We start from the raw sequence: 22,523 nt of genomic DNA, 5'->3' as shown, positions 1-22,523 counted from the left end.
AGATACCAGTCCTGCTGATGGGTTAAGGACCCTCTACAGCCCTGTCCAGCTCTCCTAGTGTAAATGCCTGTATCCTGGAATCTCCTCCATGCTCTTGAGACTGTGCTGGGAGACACAGTAAACCTTCTGGCAATGGCACGTATTGATGTGCCATCCTGGAGGAGTTGGACTGCCTGTGCAACCTCTGTAGGATCCATGTATCGCCTCATACTACCAGTAGTGACACTGACCTTAGCCAAATGAAAAACTAGTGAAAAACAGAAAAGAGTAGTAGGGAAGAAAATGTCAGTGGCCTCCACCTGTAAAACCATTCCTGTTTTGGTAGTCATCTCATTGTTGCCCATCTAGTGCACCTGTTAATTTAATTACCAAAGCAGCTGAAACTGATTAACAACCCCTTCTGCTACTTAACTGACCAGATCAATACCCCAGGCGTTTAATTGACTTGATGCTATACTCTGATTAAAAAGTGTTCCTTTAATTTTTTTGAGTAGTGTATGTCCAGCAGACAATGTGTTCCATAAGCTAGGATCAAAACGTAGTAGTAGTTAGATCTCTGGTAGAAGCATCAGGCTCAAAGATCAGGTTCCACTATTTTCTGATAAGTCTGCTGCTAAGGCTGCAATCAGATATAGAATTTACAGGAGCTGATGAGGAGCATGCTTGAGGCATCTGCAATCAGATTCAGCAAATAACCGGGTGATTCAATCCAGAAAGTCTTGCATAATTGTATGAAAACCTCAGCTGAAAGGGTAGAGGATGCAGCCAGAGCTAATGGAGCTAAAGAGGACTGATGATGGAATAGACTGCAGGAGCAAATGGCAACATAACTCTAGGCTGCTGACATCAGCACTATCAATTAGGTATGCTGCAAGCAGCCCCAGAGCTGTCAAGAGTGTGAGCTGGGGGAACCCAGTACAGCAGGACTATCCCCTCCTGTATCTAGAATCAGAGTTGTTGCAACCATGTGGCAGTAAAGCAATGTAAGAGCTCAGGGTAAGGCCTCAGGTACTCAGAAAACCTGTACAGTTGGTAGCAGGTGACAGTTGTCTGGCCAAAGGGGACCAAAGTCACTATAGGCAGGCTGCAAGGATCAAAGATTAAAGTTCCAGATGGCTCTTTGCAATCAGCCGTAGCAGCAAGGAGAAACTTCCTCGACACTTATAGCGGGAAAGAGTGCACTTGATACTCCACCCAATGACATCCACAATCAGTCCCACATTCAAGCGCTTCAAAAATGAAGCTGGTGGGAAGTGTGCATTGGTAATAAAGATTTCCAGTGACATATGCAAATAAGGTAATCGCCTGGTGCTCGACCCGGCTACTCACTGAGTCTTTGGAGATGGGGCAATTGCGGAGGGAACGCCAATGAGGCAGAACATGTAAAGCATTTTGCAGACAAGTTTTACCAAAACAAAGCCTGGAGAGCACCCTGTGTGGATCCCAGTGGCTGAAAGTCACTTCCAGGCTATCCCAACAACTTTCAGTCTAGCTGTGTCCAGACATGGTACTCTAAAAGCCAAGCTGAGGATAACTGCACAAGATAACAATAACCTCTTTGTGCCTAAGGGTAAAAATAATCTTAACACCCAAGCACACTTTTGCAACTCTGACATGTGTTAGCAAAACCGTACATATCACAACTACTTTGTGCATCCAGGTGGATTATACCTTGCTTTTTCAGGACAAATTGGGCTTTCATTTTGTGGTAAATGGTAATGGATATCTCCTGATTTTTTTTTTTATTACCAAAAGAAAACAGTCCCAAAATAGTAAAAAAAACACACTAAAACATACATTTTTAATAATTTATCTGTTTATTTCTTGCTACTACCCTAACCTACCACCAAAGAACAACCCAAAATAATTTTTCCTGCTCCTGACAATCGCAGCGATGCCACATGTATGCATGTTAGTTGTTGTTTGTACCCGTAGTACAGCCCAGAAACAATAGTGCGCAATTGTTTTTTATCCTGCCACAATATTAAAAAAAAAAAAAAAAAAGACCCTGGCTTTGACCCAAACACTGACCCTGACAAACATTGAGCTTGGTATTTTTGTTTATTTCTTTTATTATTTATTTTACTTGCTTTTTTTCTCTCTGAAAGAACAGCGATAGACACAATGTATCTCTCTCCTCCATTTAGAGAGCGCAAACAAGGGGGGCAGGCTTCAGTGTGAATCGGGAGTTCTGGCTCCCGATCGTTAGAACGTTACCCGGGGCTCTCTGTAACACCCTGGTCTTTGTGCTGGTGTGCTCCCAGCAGAAAAACAGAGACGCAAATTAGCGGCCCCATAGAAAAAAGCCCAGTTCTGTGAGGCTGCTAATTTGTATGCAGTCAGCGTCAAGGAATTAAATAACTCAAAATCTAGCTGTGGTGTAAAGAAGAGTCTTGACTAAAGAAAAAAAAAAAAAATCAAATAAAACTGTGCTAGCAAAAAAGAGGTTTTAACACAGTAGGGTTGAAGTAAAAAAGCCATCCTTCTAGGACACTAGCAAAAACTGAGGCATGCTGGTAATTGGAGAGGCTATGCCTACAGCCTTTTGCTTGCCAGTATCCAATCCTCCTGTGGATAGCAGAATAATCCTGAAGGTTAAAAAGACTTCTGTGTTACTCAATGGAAAAAAAAGATAAAGGCTTTTAGGGGGATACCAGAAAGCTTTCGCTCAAACGAAAGAAACTGAATACTACACTATAATTTATTTAGTGTATTCCACAATGTAATGGGAGCATATTTACATTTGTGTATAGAACAAAAATGAATAAAACAGAAGCATTGCTAAAGCTGTTTTTGGTGCATTTACTTGTGCTCTTCGGTAATCATGAATCAGCCTCCTCTTAGTGCATGGCTGAGAACTTGATCCAGCCGTTCCCGCCCCCTCTCCAGTCCAGTCCTCCAGTGGGAGCATGAGGTACAGAGCACAGGTCCAGTGACGGACAGCCACTGCTCTGTTCAGAGCTGACTGAGAACGGAGTAATCAGCGGTCATGTGATTGACCAGTTCTCGGGCTTAGAGCTGGCGGAGGACAACTGCAGCATCAGACTGATGCTGCAGCATGAATATCAGTATGTATTTTTTTTTGTGAACCCAAAACTTCTCCTTTAACCACTTCCAGTCCGGACACTTTTACCCCCTTCCTGTCCAGGTAAATTTTCAGCTTTCAGCGCTGTCACACTTTGAATGACAATTGCACGGTCATGCAACACTGTACCCATATGGATTTTTTAGCATTTTTTTTTAGATAGATAAAGCTTTATTTTGGTGGTATTTATTCACCACTGGGATTTTTATTTTTTGTGCTACACATATGAAAATGTCCAAAAATTTTGAAAAAAAAGTGTTTTTCTTATAAAATTTAGCAAATAATCTTTCTTCATAAATCTTGCCCAAAATGTATTGAATTATCTTTTTAGTTAAAAAAAATAACCAAAATTAGTTCATAACCAAAAATTATAATTTTTCAAAACTTTTTTTTTAACAATTTTCTTTTCTTTTCTTATATTATTTATGTATTTTTAACACACAGTCACCCTACCAGACAGTGTCACCATAGTGACACTGTACTACTTGTCCGGGGTGATGATTTTTTTTTTTTTTTTACACGGATTGCTTTTATACCCATAAAGGCTGTAAAATCAATCATTTCTATTTCTCTCTGGCTGCATTCTTGCAGCCATTGAGAAATACTGTGTGAGCTGTGATTGGTCACAGCTTGTCACATGGTACAAGGCTGTTGTGAATAGCCTTGCACCATGTGGTCTCTGTGATCATTTACAGATTTCACTAGTAGTAAGCAATGATGTCAGAAGTGACATCGTGTTTACTACTGTTCACGTGATCACTGATTGGCCAACCAGTGATCACATGAAAGGGACCTCACAAAGAGGTCCCATACAGCGATCGTTGTTCCGCTGTGTTGTCCGAACACAGCAGGCACCAGATCGCGGTGCCGCGCACTCCCCGAGAGCGAGCACAGGCTAAAATGGTGGGCGCTGTTTATGAACGGCAATCCGCTCCTGCACTGCTCCCGTCCAGCCGTTTATATACATGGGCCGGATGGGAAGTGGTTAATTAGTGGTTGTGTGGCATGGGATGAGAACAGATTGAGATAGATGAACAATGAAGAGAGATCTATTAGGATACATTCACACTGACAATTTAGGCTGGTGTGAACAGCAGCAGCAAGAATCTTATGATTCCTGCTGCTGCTGTCAGGCGGCTAGGTGCAGCCACCAGCCCTGTTCACTATAATGTCAGGTCGTTGGCAGACACAAAGCCAGTGATTACTTGTGGTGATCGCTGCCGAATGCACTTTGTGTGTGTCCAGCAGTAATCACCACAGGTATTCGTTTGCCAGCAGCCTCAGCTATTTGCAGTTTTCTGCACAGCAGCCAGTCATTTTAGAGAATGGAGCCAGCAGGCTGCACCTAGCAGCTCACAGCAGAAGGCATTAGAAGATTCACCGCTACTCCAGTGATCTACCCACTTGCTTCTGGGTTCCATGCTTTGTGGGATGGCCTGTTGCCAGCAGGCCCAACCTAGCAGCTCACAGCAGCAGGAATCAGAAGATTCACCGCTACTCCAGTGATCTACTCACATGCTTCTGGGTTCCATGCTTTGTGGGATGGCCTGTTGCATTGTGAATACAGGAGGTTGGTTGCTCGCCACAAGTGTCATCCAGAGAATGCTTTGCATCTTCTAAAAGAATGCAAAGAATAATTTGCTTGGATGAGGTATAGAGTGTGACATCACTGTCCCACCTCTTCCAATCAGAGGACACTCTGCATTCATTCGGAAAATGCAAACCATTTTTCTGAATGGCACCTGTGCCAAACAGCCGATCACAGGAGAGAAGTCGTTCCGCATGGGATCCAGAAGCAAGTGGAGATCACTGAAATGGTGGTGCCTACTTCAAGTTGTACTGAAAGCAAACATTTATTTTTTGCAGTGTAAAATTTCTAAGATGTGATGGCTGCATTCATTTTCTTTTTTAAGCTTTCTTCTATTTTCATCTGGTGATCTAGCCAGGTCCAGATCCAGTTTGCTGTTTTTCAAAAGAACAAGCTCTCCAGGAGAATGTGTTAGTTACAGAGATGAAGCAAACCATTTAGTACTAGCATGGATGTGTACAATGATCTATGTAAAACCTTTATTCCAAAAAGAAAAAAAAATGGTTTGCTGTAACTGTTTATGAGCTGGAGTTTGGCTTCAATTTGTGTTTTTAAATTCATCTAACACTCCAGTCTCCAAGACTTGACAATACTGCTGTCCAAAGGTGCTCTTTCTTCCAGAGTGTGGGCACTCTAAAATAGGAAGTGTGTTACTGGCCAGATCACCATTTGAAAACAGAGGGAACAGCCTAAGAAAAGAAAACTGATGAAGCCACCACATATGATTGGTAAGCTGCAATATATTAAATGATTGGTTTTGGGTTTAATACCACTTTAACCACTTGCCTAGCGGGTACTTTCACCCCCTTCCTGCCCAGGCCAATTTTCAGCTTTCAGCTCTGTTGCACTTTGAATGACTATTGCGCGGTCATGCAACACTGTACCCATATGAAATTTCTATCATTTTTTTTTTCAGACAGATAGAGCTTTCTTTTGGTGGCATTTAATCACCACTGGGTTTTTTTTATTTTTTGATAAATAAACCAAAACCAGAAAATTTTGAAAAAAATATGTTTTTTTCTTAGTTACGGTTATAAAATTTTGTAAATGAGTATTTTTTCTCCTTCACTGATGTGCGCTAATGAGGCTGCAGTGATGTGCACTGATGGGCATTGACAGGCATCACTGGTGGACACTAAAAGGTAGTACTCATGTAACTGATAGGTGGCACTGACTGGCACTGATTGGCGGCACTGAAAGGCAGCTCAGATGGGCACTGATGTGGCACTGATGTGCACTAGTAGGCACTGATATGTGGCATTGATTGGCACTCACAGGTGGCATTGGTGGGCAATGAGAGGTGGCACTGATGGGACTACACCGATCATCAGTGCCCTGATGATCAGTGTAGATGTCCCCTCTGAGTAATGCTGATTACTGGCTCTCCTCTCCTCACGAGATGTCAGCATGACAGCTTGTGAGGAGAGAAATGCCGATAACCGGCATTTCCTTATTTACATGCGATCAGCTGTGATTGGACACAGCTGATCACGACAGAACAGAAGTCATCGTCTCTTTCCGCTGATCAGCTGTGTCCCAGGGACACAGCACACCACCAATCGCCCCAGGGGCGCACATGCGCAGTTAGAGCGGAAGGACATCATATGACATCCTCCCAGAACGAGAGAACCACCTTGCGCCCGTCATTTCCTTATATGGCGGACGGGAGGCGGTTAAGTGGTTTCCAGCAGCATCGGCTAGCTATTTCATATACAACATTACATTGGACATGTAACACTGGTTTGGTTACAAGCTGGACCAATGTAACCATGTACAAGATGCCATCGCCTTATTCTTTAATACTATCCAATTCTTACAGAATGATTAATGATAGTGTTTGCCATTTATTTTTTGGACTGAGCCATAAAACATTGTCAATACTAGGTGGGGAGAATTCTCTGAACTCATTTCTAGTTCACATTTTATTTTTGATACAAAAGGTGCATTTAAAGTCACTGCCCACTTAATAAACTTGCACTATTTAAAACTCTAAGACAGTGGCTACATTTCAAATGCCAGTTTGCCACTACTTGCGCTACAGGCTCAGTTAAAAAGATGGAAATAAAGAGCGAAGTTCCCTTCTTGCAATAAGCTTTACTGCTGGATTCTTCCAAGGACCTAGGGACAGGACTCACAAGATCTAAGCAGTCATTGACAAAATGTAAATACAGGTCAACTTTCCCAGTTAACAAAATATGAAAATTATGCCTGGTACCCACGATAGGAAAATCACAAAAAACATTTATTCAGAGAGATTGTCCAATAATCTATTCGCTACTACGCAGCTTTCAAGAGCTGAACATGACAGTTCATGCGAAAAAATCAGAAAGGACAAGCATGACATTTTTTCTCGTAAGATAACAGAGCAAACTGTTTTCCTGTAATCAGTATATTATTTGTACAGAGAAAAAAAAATGCGTGACCAAGACCACGCATGCTCGGAAACAAAAGAATACATTACAATAAAACACATTACATCACGTTCAAAGTTGTATTCGTTTTCGATATAAGACTAGAAAGCAAAAAAAAAAAAAAACCCCAAAAAACCCCAAAACACACACGATCATTTGTCCGATATTCTCATCATGTGTACTAGGCATTATGCTGGTTGTTATGAACAATGAAACATTTACTTAGGAATTTACAGATTAATTCTACTATAATGTACTGTATAATAATACAAATATATAAAAATAAATCTTAGAATCTTAAAAAAAGAGGACTTTTAATAAGGCTATACATTGACACATGGAAGTATAACTATGGATAGACCAGACAGTATAAAACAAAAAGATTAAAAGAGAAGTATGGTCAAAAGAGAAGTTTTGGTCATATTTCTTTTGTTGGTCTCACAGGAGGGCACCTACTTGTGCTTACATGTGATCATGAATCAGCTGATCCACTGAGATTCTTGATCAGCAGGTCAGATTTGCACTGTGTGCACAATTATTAGACAAGTTGTATTTTTGAGGATTAATTTCACTACTGAATAAGTAATAAAGTGTAAAGTAAAAGGGAGATTTTGGCTTTATTAGGAGAATATCTATGTGTGCATAATTATTGAGCAACTATTAGTGTGCAGAAATGTTATGCAACTAAATGAAAAACAAAAAATTTCCCATCTCACTAGTTTATTTTCATTTGTTAAAGTGAGAATAATAAACAAAATATACAAATAAGCATTTCTGACATTTAAAAAAAAAACAAACAAATCAGTGACCAATATAGACACCCTTCTTTTCAATATCAATCATAAGCCTTCCTTTCATGGAGTCTCTCAGTTTCTTGATCTGTTGACGATCAACTTTTTTTGCAGCAGCAACCACAGCCTCCCAGACACTGTTCAGAGAGGTGCATGGTTTTCCTTCATCGTAAATATCCCATTTAAGAAGGGCTCAAAAGTTCTCAATAGGGTTTAGGTCAAGTGAGGAAGGGGGCCCATGTCATTCTTTCATTTAAGACCTGGGGGAGGAGCCGAGACGTGGCGTGTGGCGGACATGGAAGCTAGGAGCTCCTGATGCCTCATCTGCCTGAGAAACGCCTGTGACCTTCGAATCCCTTACTACCTTGGACTGAGAGTGTGGTCGGTGGTGGCACCAACATCCCTGTCTGTTGGGAGTTGTGGTTAGAGTCTGGAGTGCAGCGGTGGATCCCGGGAGTGCACACGAGACAGCGGCGGGAACCTTCAGGAGCTGCCGCCCACTGTGGAGGAGTGGTGGAGCCAGAGGACGGGCCACAGGAGTGCGAGGAGGCAGCTTAAGCTCCAGGGTCCCCCCTGGACCTACGGAGACACGTGACAGCAGCTGGGGAATGCCAGAGTCAAGGTGGCAGAGTCCTAGGAGGTGAGAGTGCAGAGCTGGAGACATCCGAGCCTGAATTCCCACAGAGGGTGACCCTTCTACATCCTCAAACGACCCCCTGCTGATTTGAAGGTGATCATCCATACAACAGGCACCCAAACGAGGGAAATAGATAGTTGGTGACATCCTGAAATCGAACCCAGAACATAGGGTGAGTGACTGTTGTTAATGGTGAAACAATGTCTCTGTTACACACTACCTACTATTAAAACCCAGTGAAGGGGAGGGAGGACATTAATAACAAAAAGAAATAGGAGCGAGATCACCCAGTTGGAATTAAAGAGAAGATAAATCTGACATTAAAATTTCGTATTATATGTTGTGAAAATTCAAGGAGGAGAACACCTGTATAGAGATAAAGTTTTACTTTAAAAATCTCGTAGAGATTGGGAGTCGGAAGGAGAAGCTATTATTATTAATATGAAGGATAGATCGGCAAAAGGGGGAGGAATAAAAACTCCCCAATCAAGCTCAATAAGAAAATATCTACCTGCACAGGATTTGAAAAGCCCAGAGGGACATACCCTGAGAGACAACAGAATGTAAGGAAAAGTTATGAAATGAGAAACAACACCGGACACCATTCTAGATTGTCATTAGAAGTATCGAATTTGAATCAGATTAAATAAGTTAAAAATATTGAAAGTGTAATAGACCACAGAAATATTGAAGAACAAGGATCAAGGTCGCAAATACCAACAAAAATGGAGATTGCAGAGATGTTTGCAAAACTTGACTATTCCATAAAAAATTAATTGGCTGTACTAATGACGATCTGCGACAAGTTCTGTTGCGAATTGAAGAAACAGAAGGAAAATTAGAGAGACGCGCAAGTAATTATCAAACTGGAAGCACAGATGGAGTATATGCAAAGAGAGCAAAGGAGGTTAGCTTATAAATTAGAAGATCAGGAGAAAAGAGATAGAAGGAACAATTTCAGGATCAGGGGCCTGTCAGAAGTAATATCGGGAGATCTATGGAATGAAATGGGAAAAATTTTTAATCCATTACTAAAACAGACCAGTGACAGAACAATTGAAAATAGATAAGAGTGCACAGGAGTATACGGCCCCAAGGGGAGGCATCGGACACCCCAAGAGATGTGATTATGCGATTTCACCACCATGAAGATAAAGTAAATATTTGGAAGAAATTACGGGGAATCCCTGCATTAAAACATGGAGAAACGAGTCTGCAAATTTTTGCGGACATAGAGAGACACTGGCAAGAAGTTCTTTGAAACCATTGCTAGACTTAATGTGTAAAGAGAATTTCCGATACAGCTGGGGATTCCCCGCATGCCTGATCAGGTGGAAAGATAGAAGATCGATGAGATTGAGATTTCCAGAGGACTGAAATGCTTTTTGTGAAAGACTTGATTTACAGAAAATTGAAATCTCAGGATGGTCTGAAGGGATAAAAGAGAGAGTGCAGTCTTCAGGAGAGACAAGTGGTTATTAGTACCCAAGTAGAGAGTAAGCTGAAAAGTTATGAACATTGGGGTGGTCTCTCTGCATCCAATTCTCCTCTCCTTTTTTTGGATTCAACAGGTGGTAGATGGGGGAAAGGCTCAGTGAGGGGGGGGGGGGGGCGGGAAGAGAGGGGAGAGAGGTGTAAAATATTGTTATACACACACACACACACACACACACACACACACACACACACACATATATATATATATATATATATATACATATATATACACATATACATAGTGTAAGGTGTCATCTGTGTGATTGAAGGGCTGGGAACTATGTTCTAGACAGGTGTATGTGTCTTGAGATCTTATCCCCTTTGAGAGGAATCGACTGTGGGATATATCCCACTCTGGACTCCAGGGCTTAGATATGGGCCAAAGGGTTTTTAAAAATAGGTATCGGTGGGGGGAGGGGAAGGGAAAGTGGGCTGGGGGGGTTGGATGGGTGGGAGGATAAAGGTCACCCCAAAAATATTATTTTCTTTGTTTTTGTCTCAAATGTTATATACTTGCAATGAGTATAAGCAACTTTATGACATATAATGTAAAAGATTTGAACACTCCGACTAAAAGGCATAAGATTCTTCGAGAAATCCATCAATTGTCCCATTGATATAGTGTTTCTGCAAGAGACGTACTTATCACAAGAAAAAAATGTAAAATTAATTTTATAAAACACTAACCAATGTGGCATTATGCGGACTCACCAATTAAACATGCAAAAGGGGTAGCAATCGGGTTCGCAAAAGGTGTAAGATTTATTATGGAAGAAAGATTGGTTGACCCGACGGTCTTTTTTTGTTCTTGAAAGGGAAACTACAAGAGATACAATGTACATTAGCAAATATTTACTGCCCTAATAAGAATCCAATGATATACTTGGAGGGATTGTTAAGGAAACTTTTAAAGTTTAAGAAGGGGTATAGGATTGTTGCAGGAGACTTTAATTTTTGTATGGATTCTCAGATGGATACTTCATTGCGAGCGCAGAGATGGAGGTAAAAATGAAGTTGATTAAGAAAATGTTACATCAGTGTCAACTGATGGACTCATGGAGAATTAAATATCCAAGTGACTGGGATTATACCTTCTCTCCAGCACATGGGATGTACTCAAGATTGGATTTCATAATGATAGAACATAGACTCAGAGTCCTTGGTAAATTCCAAAAATGAAGTTACTATCGGATCACGCACCTTTTACAATGAGATTAAAGATGGAAGGGGATTGGAATAAAGGTAGTACGTGGAGATTAAATGAGACTCTTATACAGGATGTGGAGATGGAGATAAGAATGAATTAGATCAATATTTTACACCTAATGAGACAGATGAGGTTTCAGTCGCTACAAGTTGGGAAGTGCATAAGACATATCAGGGGAATCCTGATCTCAATAGGAGCTGAAAAAAAGAAAGAGTGGGGAAAGTAAATAAGACTATTAATTGAGGAATTATATGACTTAGAACAACTAAATAAAGAGAAAATAGAATTAGAGATACAACAGAAGATAATCCAAAAAAGAGGGGAATTAAATGAACTTTTGGAACAAGAAACAAGAAGAGTCTTTAACAAGGTAGCCAAAGCGAGATATCAGTGGGGGAATAAACCAAGAAAACATCTAATGAGAAAATTGAGGGAAAGGAAATCGAGAAACTTTATAGAGAAAATTTAAAGATGAGAGGAGAGAAATGGTTCATTCAATCACTGATATCATTAAAACGTTTCATAAATATTATAGTAATCTATATCAAATTAAATCCAAAAATCTGATTGAATTGGAGGGAGAAAGACAGGTGTATCTAAAAGAAGCCGGATTACCTATATTAGAGGAAGGGAGATTAGCAGTCTTAGATAAACCTATATCGCAAGAGGAAACTCATATAGCACTAAAGAATACAGTGGCAGGTAGGAGCCCCTAACCAGATGAATTCACGTTGAGATATTATAGGAAATTCAAAGATCAACTTGTGGGTATATGAACGCACTAGGTGAAGGAGCGGAAATGAGAGAGGAGTCACTGCATTCATATATCACAATTATACTGAAGGAGGGGAAAGATCTGTCCCACTGCACTAGTTACAGACCTATCTCATTGTTAATTATAGATACAAAATTATAGCAAAAGTCCTAGCAAATAGGATGAAAGAGCTAATGCCGGAATGGATTCATCTAGATCAAGTGTGTTTTATCCCAGGGAGGGAGGAAAGGGATAACGGAATAAGATCACTACTTCTTCAGCAAAAAAGCAAGAACGAGAACTCCCCGGCGATTGTGTTATTGATTGATGCAGAAAAAGCCTTTGATAGGGTAGACTGGGGATTTCTGATTGATACATTGGAAATATTGGGAATCGGACCTAAAATGATACATTGGATTAAAGCGTTATATAACTCCCCATCAGCAATGTTCAAAGTTAATGGGTCATTCTTAATTTAAAACGTACAAAGGAACTAGACAGGGATGTCCACACTCTCCCTTACTTTATGCTATATCATTGGAACCGCTACTAGCGACTGTGCAAAAGAACATAAAGGGTTTTTTTGATAGATGTGGAACATAAGGTAGTGGCATATATGGACAATATGTTATTCTATATAACAAATCCCAGAATAACATTACCCAATCTAATAACTTAAAAATACTATGGAGAATGATCAAATTTGAAAATTAATCCCTCGAAGTCAGAAATATTGAATATCAATGTTTCAAAGATAGATAAACAGAGATTGCAGGAAGCATTTCCCTTTGTATGGAGGGAAAAAGAATTGAGTTATCTAGGTGTTAAGTTAACCCCTTCTTTAAAGAGTATATATCAGACAAATTATATCCCATTGATAAATGAGCTGAAGAATGATCTGAGGAGAATATCCATTGGATCACTCTCTTGGATTGGTCATATAAATTTGTTAAAAATGGTGATAGTCCCTAAGGCTGTGTATAAATTTCAAATGCTCCCAATATATTTACCGAGGTCATTCTTTGAGACAATAAAAAAAGATACTTAAATATATATGGCCAAATAAAAGACCAAGAGTGAACTACGAGGTATTGTGTAAAGACAGAATGAACGGGGGGCCTGAGCATGCTGGATTTTAGGAGATATTATCGGGCAGTGATGATTTTACGAATAGCAAATTGGATTTACAACTCACGGGGAAAAAGCTGGGTTAGGATGGAAAGTGCACTGAGTGAGTCACAGCTAGATAAGATTATATAGCTTCCACAACAGTTTAGAAATTGTTCTGAAAATACTAGCACTTTAACACAAAATGTCTTTAGGATATGGGATAGTATCCAGAACTCTTCCCTCCAGGGAAAGAGAATATTGCAGGGAATTGGATAAATGACAGAAATAAATGTTTAAAAGATATCACTGAGAAGGGTGAATTGTGCACTTTTATAGATGTAAAAAAAAAAAGGAGGAAATTTTTTTTAGGTTTGAAAAGTGGCATTATTATCAATTAAGACACTTTGTTACAGCACTCCCACAGCCACTAAATACAGCGGAAGACCTGTATCCACTGGAACAATTTTTTAGTACAGACACAATGCAAAGGCACGTTACCTCTCGCATTTATAAGATTCTTACTGGTTTATCTGGATGTGCCTTACCGCCATTCTTGGAAAAGTGGGAAAAGGAATTAGGAACAAAATTAAATGAACAAGAAAAAAAGAAAATATTTAATTTGGTGCATGGGGCGGTAGATATTAACACTGTAGAAATAAATTATAAGTGCTTAGCAAGGTGGTACAAGTTACACCCACTGTGGCACATAATGAACATAAAATTCACTGTTATGTTGGAGGGTATGTGGGAAGAAAGAGCATTAAGAAAGCAGGGGACTTCTGCACCTTGGATAGGTAGGGAAGGAGAGTAAAGGGGTTTACATAAAATAAGATAACAACAAAATAGAATAGGAAGAAAGAGATTTAAAGTAAGAGGTGACCAGGGGTAGGGGGTAGTGGGGAGGAGAATGGAATTTGTAAAATTAGTTATGGAGATTGTATGTTCTTTTTATTGTGTGAAAAATTGTTGTAATTGTAACTATAATTAATAAAAACATATAGTTAAAAAGAAAACAATTCTTTCATCTTCAAGGGCTTTACTGGCTAGCCACGAGTGGAGTGTTTCAATTCATGAGATGGAGCTCTGTCTTGCATAAATATCATGGTCTTCTTGAAAGATGCAAACTTTTTCCTCTACCACTGCTTGAAGAAAGTGTCTTTTAAAAACTGGCAGTAGGTTTTGGGAGTTGATTTTGAGACCATCTTCAACCCAAGAAGGTCCAAATAGCTCATATTTAATCATACCAGCCCATACCAGTACCCCACCTCTACCTTGCTGGCGTCTAAATCGAAGTGAAGCTCTGTGCCCGGTAATGGTCCAGCCACGGGCCCACCCATCTGGTTTGTCAAGAGTCACTCTCATCTTATCAGTCAATAAAACCTTTGAAAAAAATCTGTCTTCAGATATTTCTTGGCCAAGTCTTGACATGTCAACTTATGTGTCTTGTTCAGTGGTGGTCGGGTTTCAGCCCTCCTTACCAAGGTCATGTCTCTGAGCACTGAACACCTTGTACTTCTGGGCACTACAGGTAGGTTGCAGTTCTGGAATATGACAACACTGGAGGATAATGAGTTCCTGGTAGCTTCATGCTTGATCCTTCTCAAATTTTTTTACCAGTTAAGTTTGCTTCTTTTTTTCTCAACACGTTTCTTGCGACTCTGTTGACTATTTGCAACAAAACATTTCATGGTGCTGTGATCACGCCCCCGATATCTTAGCAATTTCAGGAGTGCTGCATCTCTTTGAAAGACTATTTTACAATTTTTGAATTTTCAGTGTCAGTTAAGTCTCTTTTTTGGCCCATTTTGCCTGAGGAAAAGAAGCAGCCTAATAATTATGCACACCTTGATATAAGGTGTTGATCTCCTCAGGCCACACCCTCCCTCATTTCACACACATCACCGGATATGCTTAAATCCAATAAGCATTCAAAATTATACAGCTTGGAGTTGGACAATATGCATAAAAATAGTGATTTGGTCAAAATACTCACTTAATTGTGCACACAATGTAAAATTATAATGGGACAGGTAAATTGTGTTTTTTTTTTTTCTGCTGGATAAACCCCATACTGTATGTCAACACTGGTGTGATGTATGACCCACAATGTGCCACCTACAGTATAAAATCTAAAGTAAAACAAATCTCAGCTGCATTCAGCAAAGAAAAAAAAAAGGATCACTCCAGTTTTTAATTCCATAGTCAATCTAGAAGGTGGTACTAACATCTGGCATGTACATTTACATGCATCCTCATTCAAAACAGGAAACCATGTCACAGCAGTTACTGTCTGGTTATAATTTCATATTAAAATGTCCAAATTAGTTAGCTGCTGGGAATTTTATTACTTAATATAAAATTAATTTACACGTTAAATGATAGTCAGCAGGATGTCTTATGAAATCAAAATTAAAATTCTGTTACAGTCTCCCTATTTGTTTTATTATTTTTTTTTTTAAGGAGAGGTCACTTTCTAAAAAAAGCCACAAGTACAGAGTAGGTAGGTCAGGGTGTACTCTTACAAAGTGAGAGCCTCTCTGCTCAAGAGAAATGTTTGGAAATCCTAGCACACTTCAGTAACTGAATGACTTAATGAAATGTAATCATGTATTGCCCAGTTTCACAGATGCAGAATTTTGACTTGCCTGTAAATTCCATCACTTGCAGTATAGTACAGGACACAGGCAGAGTATTCATACACTATGAACTATAGGTGTTTACCTTCAGGTGATCGGACCCTAGCAAAGGACATGCCACCTTGCCGAACATCTAAACTGTATATGAGCAGGCGAAGGGCAGGGCCACAACTTGTATTATAGGGGCCCACAGCAAAGCTTAGGAAACACTGATGCACTAAAAATATGGGAACATGTAAATATGCCTCCTTAATGTCCACAGAACCCCAAAAGTTCTCCTGGTGAAGGGAGGTAAAAACAAACCTGGTGGATTCCATGCAGAATTTCTGAGCTTAAATAAAGACATTCAGAACTTTAAGATACAAGATGTCCCCTTTAGGAAAGCGAACAAACTGAAGTAAAATCTTTAAAAGCCATTTTGACACAGAAGCTGACGCAATGCCACTGCTCATCTGTGCGGTGACACAAAGTTTTGTGTTGAGAAACTGAGGTGGGGCGGGGAGTAAAATTTAATGAAACATCTGAGACGCAAACCTTACCAAACTCTCTCTCCAACTCTGGAAAGTGGGGATATCTTTATGCTGAGGAAGGCTTTGAGGATTTGGCAGAGTTTGAGTGCCACATATGTGAGCGGACTGGGATCCAAGCTTGGGAGGCCTTGATGTGAAGGGAATGGGGAATCAAGCACACAGCTAAAACAGGGTAAATAGCAGGGCCTGCAAGTGAGAGAGTCCAGCCAACAGTTTTTCTTTTCTCTTTTCAAATTTTGGATAGACTTTAGAAGAGTAAATACATTTTTTTTTCCCATGGGGGAGATTTCACCTCGCTTTCCATCTCTGACGGCAGAGCAAGAAATAAGGGAATCCGTTGTCACCAGGACAGGAAGATACAAACAGTAAGAAAGCGACACCTGTACCTACTTCAATGAAAGATACATGTTTTGTAGTAGATTGTGTCTTCACTGGATTTTTAGTGTTAACATGTGGTTACACCCCTTTAGCACCTGATAGATAAATCCATTTGAGCATAGGTATATCTTGTTTTTGTTTCATTGCAGGTCAGTAGCCAGACCTAAACCTAGTAGCTCTCCCCCACTTTGTATCTGTTTGCCCCATGTTAGCATTGTGTCAACAGTAGCATTTGCGCTGGCAGAGCAAAGTAGGACTGGTCAAAAGGGATTACTTTTTACTTTGGCCAGCTTAACCGCCTCCCGCCCCCCATATAAGGTAATGGCGGGCGCAAGTTCTCTCGTTCTGGGAGGACGTCATGACGTCCTCCCACTCTAACTGTGCATGCGTGGCTCCGGGAGCGCGCAGAGAGGCGATCGGTGGTGCGCTGTGTGCCTCGGACACAGCGGATCACCGATCAACGGAAAGAGCCGAAGATGTCGGCTCGGTCATGTGATCAGCTGTGTCCAATCACAGCTGACGGCATGTAAATAGGGAAATGCTGGTTATCGCCATTTCTCTCCTCACGAGCGGTCACGCTGGCAGCTCGAGAGGAGAGCCGGTAATCGGCATTCCTCAGAAGGGACATCTACACTGATCAGGGCACTGATGATCAGTGTAGCCCCAGCCGTGCCACCTGTCATTGCCTATCAATACCACCTGTCATTGCCTATCAATGCCACCTGCCAGTGCCCATCAGTGCCACATCAATGCCACCTGCCAGTGCCCATCAGTGCCACATCAATGCCACATATCAGTGCCTAACAGTGCACATCAATGCCACGTATCAGTGCCCATCTGAGCTGCCCGTCAGTGCCGCCAATCAGTGCCGTCAGTGCCGCCAAACAGTGCCATCTAACAGTGCCATATATGAGTGCTGCCTTTCAGTGCCCGTCAGTGATGCCTGTCAATGCCCATCAGTGCCACCTACTAGTGCCCATCACTGCAGCCTCATTAGTGCACATCAGTGAAGGAGAAAAATCACTTATTTACAAAATGTTATAACAAAAACTAAGAAAAAAATTTTTTTTTTCAAAATTTTCAGTTGTTTTTGGTTTGTTTAGCAAAAAATAAAAAACCCAGAGGTGATTAAATACCACCAAAAGAAAGCTATATCTGTCTCAAAAAATGATAACATTTCATAGGGGTATAGTGTTGCATGACCGCGCAATTGTCATTCAAAGTGCGACAGCGCTGAAAGCTGGCCTGGGCAGAAAGGGGGTATAAGTGCCCTGTAGGCAAGTGGTTAAACATGCATTGCAATATGTGTGAACTAAAAATCCCTATTTTTATTGCAAAGTTTGCTGGAAAGGGTATATAGCAGTCTATAGAGGGTTCTTCCTGGATATTTATTGTTAACGTGGTTACATCCTTTAGCACCTTATAGATAAATGCATGTACACGCTATTGGGATTTGAGCACAGGTATATCTTGTTTCTGTTTCAATGGAGATCCCATAATTTCCGGTCCCAAACGTTAGTAAGGGGAAATATTTTCAAAGGGGTCACAGACAACAGTAAAAACCAGGCAGTGGATCTATCCCTCCCCACTGGCCAAAACAGCATAAGGATTGGCTGGTGTTGGGCATTTAAACCCATAACTTGTTGTTTGCCAAGGTAGCTAACCTTATTTATAGCACAAGCAGTCTTCTCCCGAATCGATCCACTACTAGTCCTCAGGATTTTTGATAGATCATGCCGCGCTGCTAGAAGATGAGCAACTGATATGGTGCTTTTGCTTAATAAGGCTGCTCGCTTCGGCTGGTAAACCTTGCCCAGTTTGTCAGACTGACTCTGTCAAAATGAAAAATACAAACAATTAATGAAAGTCTGTAAGAAGTATTACACAACAACCATTCTACAATCTAGTATTACCACCTCACCAAATGTGGGTGACTGGAGTAGGGCCTACATCTGTGAGGAAAACTGGGCTTTGAGGTCCGCCATGATAGACCAAACACCTTCAAGAATTAAAAGTGCTGTACTGTCCATTACTTACCTAGAGGAAAAGAAGAATTATTGGCACCCATTGGTTTGCTAACTCTGGCAGTTCTTACACTGCAACCTTTACTCTGAATGAATTGCCAAACCGTAGATCTCATACTCTGTACACTTTGCTGCATGCTGTGGACTGCTTTGCTGTGTAGGCCATGCTGTATTTCACATACTGTCCACCTCTCAAAGTGGACCTTCACATTCTCCCCCCCTCCCCATTTATTTTAGCTCACCCCCCCACCTCCACAATAAAATCTGCAGATTTATATAGAATATACCCAAGGGGGTGCATGCGTGAAGCTGCCCAAGATGGTCGAAGACTGAGCTAGCTCCGCTCACCCCGGGCACTTTGCCTCCTCCCTCGACAGCTAACAGGTAGCAATCTCCTCCCTGACAGTTTCTTTCTGCACCACTGAGTCTTGGGGGTCGGTCCGATACCATGGTCTCCCCTGACAAGACCAAATCAAAGCAGCAAGCTGATCCTAAGCCACAATGCCAAGACGGCGCCGGTGCCTCCAGCAGACGAGACCACGCAGCATTCCCTAGATGGCTCAGAGGGATTGGATGATAGCTCCCTACAATTCCCATCTGCCCTGCAACTATCGCACCAGTACCCGAATGCAGTCCTCCTTGGCAAGATAAGGAAAATTGTTTGGGAAAAGCTAAGTGAAGTCTCTCGTAGACTATCGGCTCACTTACTAAAAGATGTCAGAGAGGTGGGGGAAAGAGCTGCCTTATTGGATCATAGAATGGATGATGCCACCGAATGTATACGTGTATTATCATGTGAATATCATATATTTCATACCAATATGTGGTAGTGTTTACAAATCAGCTTGCCTTTTTATAAATTGCTTTATTTATGTAAATAAAGATATTCATCTATTGTGCAATAAATCTTAATATGGGACTAGCCTCTCTAACACGTTTTCCTCTTCCCGGTCTTCTTACTATAAACCATGTTACCCACCTTTGGGTCCTGAACCTCTATTTTTCCACCCTCATCTAAACTGCCACTGATGACTGGTGAGAGAATGATGCACGCCCTAATGGATACACTGTGATACACTGATATTTTATTTTAAAGAAATAACACTCTGCCAGTGTGATTTATGGTTGTTTGTTGCCATTGCACCGGTGGCTTCCCCGGGGGTACTTCCTGGTTTCCAGTGCCCTGAGCCAACACTCTGTATATTAGGCATCAAGCTGTAGACCTCAATATAATTTTTTCTACTTTTTTTTTTACATTCTACTCCCAAAGAAGCGTGTAGCTAAAAAGGTCAAGAGGGACGTTGTCCACAATCAGAGAGATCCTTAGCACTATTGCCATACATTAAATAACTGTATTTTGTAATCGTAGATGAACTTACATTTGCTTGTATCAATGCATGATTGTTGTAGTCGGGGCCCCATATGGGGTGCTCGGAATGCCAAATCACATACTTTTAAATAGATTTTAAAGTGGTATTAAACCCAGAAGCAAACGTAATATATTGCAGCTTACCAATTCTTCTATGTGATGGCTGTATTCATTTTTTCTTTTAGGCTTTCTTTCTTAGTTTTCATCTGGTGATCCATCCACTAAGCCTGCTGCGTTTCATAAGCTCAAGCTCTCCAGCAGAACGTATCAGTTTACATGGATGAGACTATCCATTTACCACTTTCAGGGGTGCTTAAAATGACCAACTTTTTTATCCATGTAAAACCTTTATCCCAAAAGGAAAAATAACGGTTGGTGTGAATGGATCACAAATTGCGAGCTGGAGTTTGGCTTCAATTGTTTAGTGTATTTAAATCTGCCAACACATTTAACACTTCCCTCTCCCTGGACTGACTATGTTGCTGTCTGCTGTTCTCCCATGCTCATTCCTCCAGAAGTGTGTCTCACTAATACAGAATACAGGTGTGTTACTCACCGGGTGACAATAGAGGAAAATAAAAGCCAAATAAAGTGATGCAGCCATCACATCTAATGTTTGGTAAGCTGCAATATAATACATTTTTTGGTTTTGAGTTTAATACGACTTTAATATGTGTTTAATAAAAAAAAATTATTTCATGTCAAAATTTGTTTGTTTGTCTATGTACTTTGTTGAGAGGTTGCGCTATTAAAGTCCCATGGATACCAAGTCTTTGTTTTGCAATCTTTTGGGGATGTGGTGTCTTTATCCACGGATCATCTTACAATGCCGTTTGGCCCCAGTCAGCACCTGATGTGTAAGGTCCAGATTGTTATTTTCCACATTACCAGAAAATTCTTTGGATCTATAATATGGACTTTCAAACAACTAGGTCACATGAGATTCTTTCACATCACCCTAAACACGTTTTTTTTTTAAACACACTAAAATCTACTTTTCATATTCATATTTATTTTTTCATAGACATACACATTTTTCTTTTCTACACAGAGTCCAGGTAGTCCTTTGTAGTATTTCCAACCACTGGGGTCTTTCCTTATTTATTGTACCAACAGGCACACTTTTTGTATGGTGCTTATTGGGCAGCACAGTAGCTAAATGGTTAGCACTTCCGCCTGGCAGTACTAGGGTCGTTGGTTCGAATCCCAGCCACAGCACCTCCTGCCTGGAGTTTGCATGTTCTCCCTGTGCCTGCATGGGTTTCCTCCGGGTACTCCCGTTTCCTACCACACTCCAAAGACATGCTGGTAGGTTAAGCGGATCCTGTCTAAATTGGCCCTTGTATATGAATGTGAGTTAGGGACCTTAGCTTGTACGCCCCTTGAGGGTTAGGAACTGATGTGAATGTACAATATATATGTAAAGCGCTGCGTAAATTGACGGTGCTATATAAGTACCTGAAATAAAGAAATAAATATTGTACACTGAAGTCAGTTTCTATTCTTAGTCCAGGAAAATAAATAAATGCAGCAGTGCCCTCTGGTGGCCTGAGATTGGACACTCGTCTACATAGTTCAAGGAATAAAAATAAAAGGTTTGTTCTATTTGAGATATTGAGCATACTAAAAAAAAAAAAAGATGGCACTTTTAGTTCGGATTAGCTGCGCTATTCTATAGACTTTGATGATGTCACACTTTTTTGTGCAATTACAGAAAGCACACCAAAAATGCAGCAAGCAGGAGATTTTTGATAACGCTCACCAAACACTGCAGGACCTCATAGGAATCTATGGGAAAGCGTAGCTAAAAAGCACGAAGACTCAAGGTTAGCTACACTTTTGTAAGAGCATGTTGGGGCAGTGTGAAGCCGCCCCTAATTTCAGTGTAAACATATTCTTGGGAACACAAAAACTGAAGAAATGATCAGGGGCTTTAAAATAAGACTTTCAAAGCTTCATTCACTTTTTATGAACATAAAAAGTCAGTAACAGACCAAAGAAAAATCTTTCCATTTGATGAAACTTGATGTAAAATTTCCTATAGAGATTTCAGTTACTATTTACCCATAAAACATGTACATAATGTTTGCACTGGTTTACTGCAAAAGTCCAAACGTGTTATTACCCTACTGAAATCAGAGGCCAACACAAGTCTACAGTAAACCAAAATCTGGGTGCTAGGAATTACTTCAGCCTGCACACAATAACACAATAATAGTGGGGCTGATTTACTAAAACTGGAGTGTGCAAAATCTGGTGCAGCTGTGCATGGCAACCAATCAGCTTCTAATGCAGGCCATAGATGGGTCGAAAATCGGCCGATTTTTCGGCCGAAAATAAAATCGGCCGATTTTCGGATTGTTAGTGGGCTATTTGTTCGGCCGTTTTTCGGTATTTTGGCCGTTTTTTTCTATCGGTAAAGTTGGGAAAAAATCGGCCGATTTCCGCGGCAATAATGGGCAAATCGGCCGATTTTTTACCGATAAAAAATCTGCGCATGAGCAGT

General features: G+C 40.7%; 1 protein-coding gene across 1 annotated transcript in view; it reads right to left on the bottom strand.

The window, feature by feature from the left end:
• Positions 1-22,523, bottom strand: part of TSLIG3A (tRNA splicing ligase complex subunit 3A) — an 87,926-nt gene that overhangs the window by 22,174 nt on the left and 43,229 nt on the right. The window contains exon 7 of the mRNA XM_089690173.1: positions 18,289-18,456. Within this exon, the coding sequence (XP_089546299.1) occupies positions 18,289-18,456 (168 nt within the window). The remainder of the gene's footprint in view (positions 1-18,288; positions 18,457-22,523) is intronic.

The sequence above is a fragment of the Staurois parvus genome, unplaced genomic scaffold (genome assembly GCF_062004578.1).
Source record: "Staurois parvus isolate SC_StPar_1 unplaced genomic scaffold, SC_StPar_1.0 ptg000520l, whole genome shotgun sequence".
NCBI lineage: Eukaryota > Metazoa > Chordata > Amphibia > Anura > Ranidae > Staurois > Staurois parvus.
This window is presented reverse-complemented; position numbering and strand designations above follow the sequence as displayed.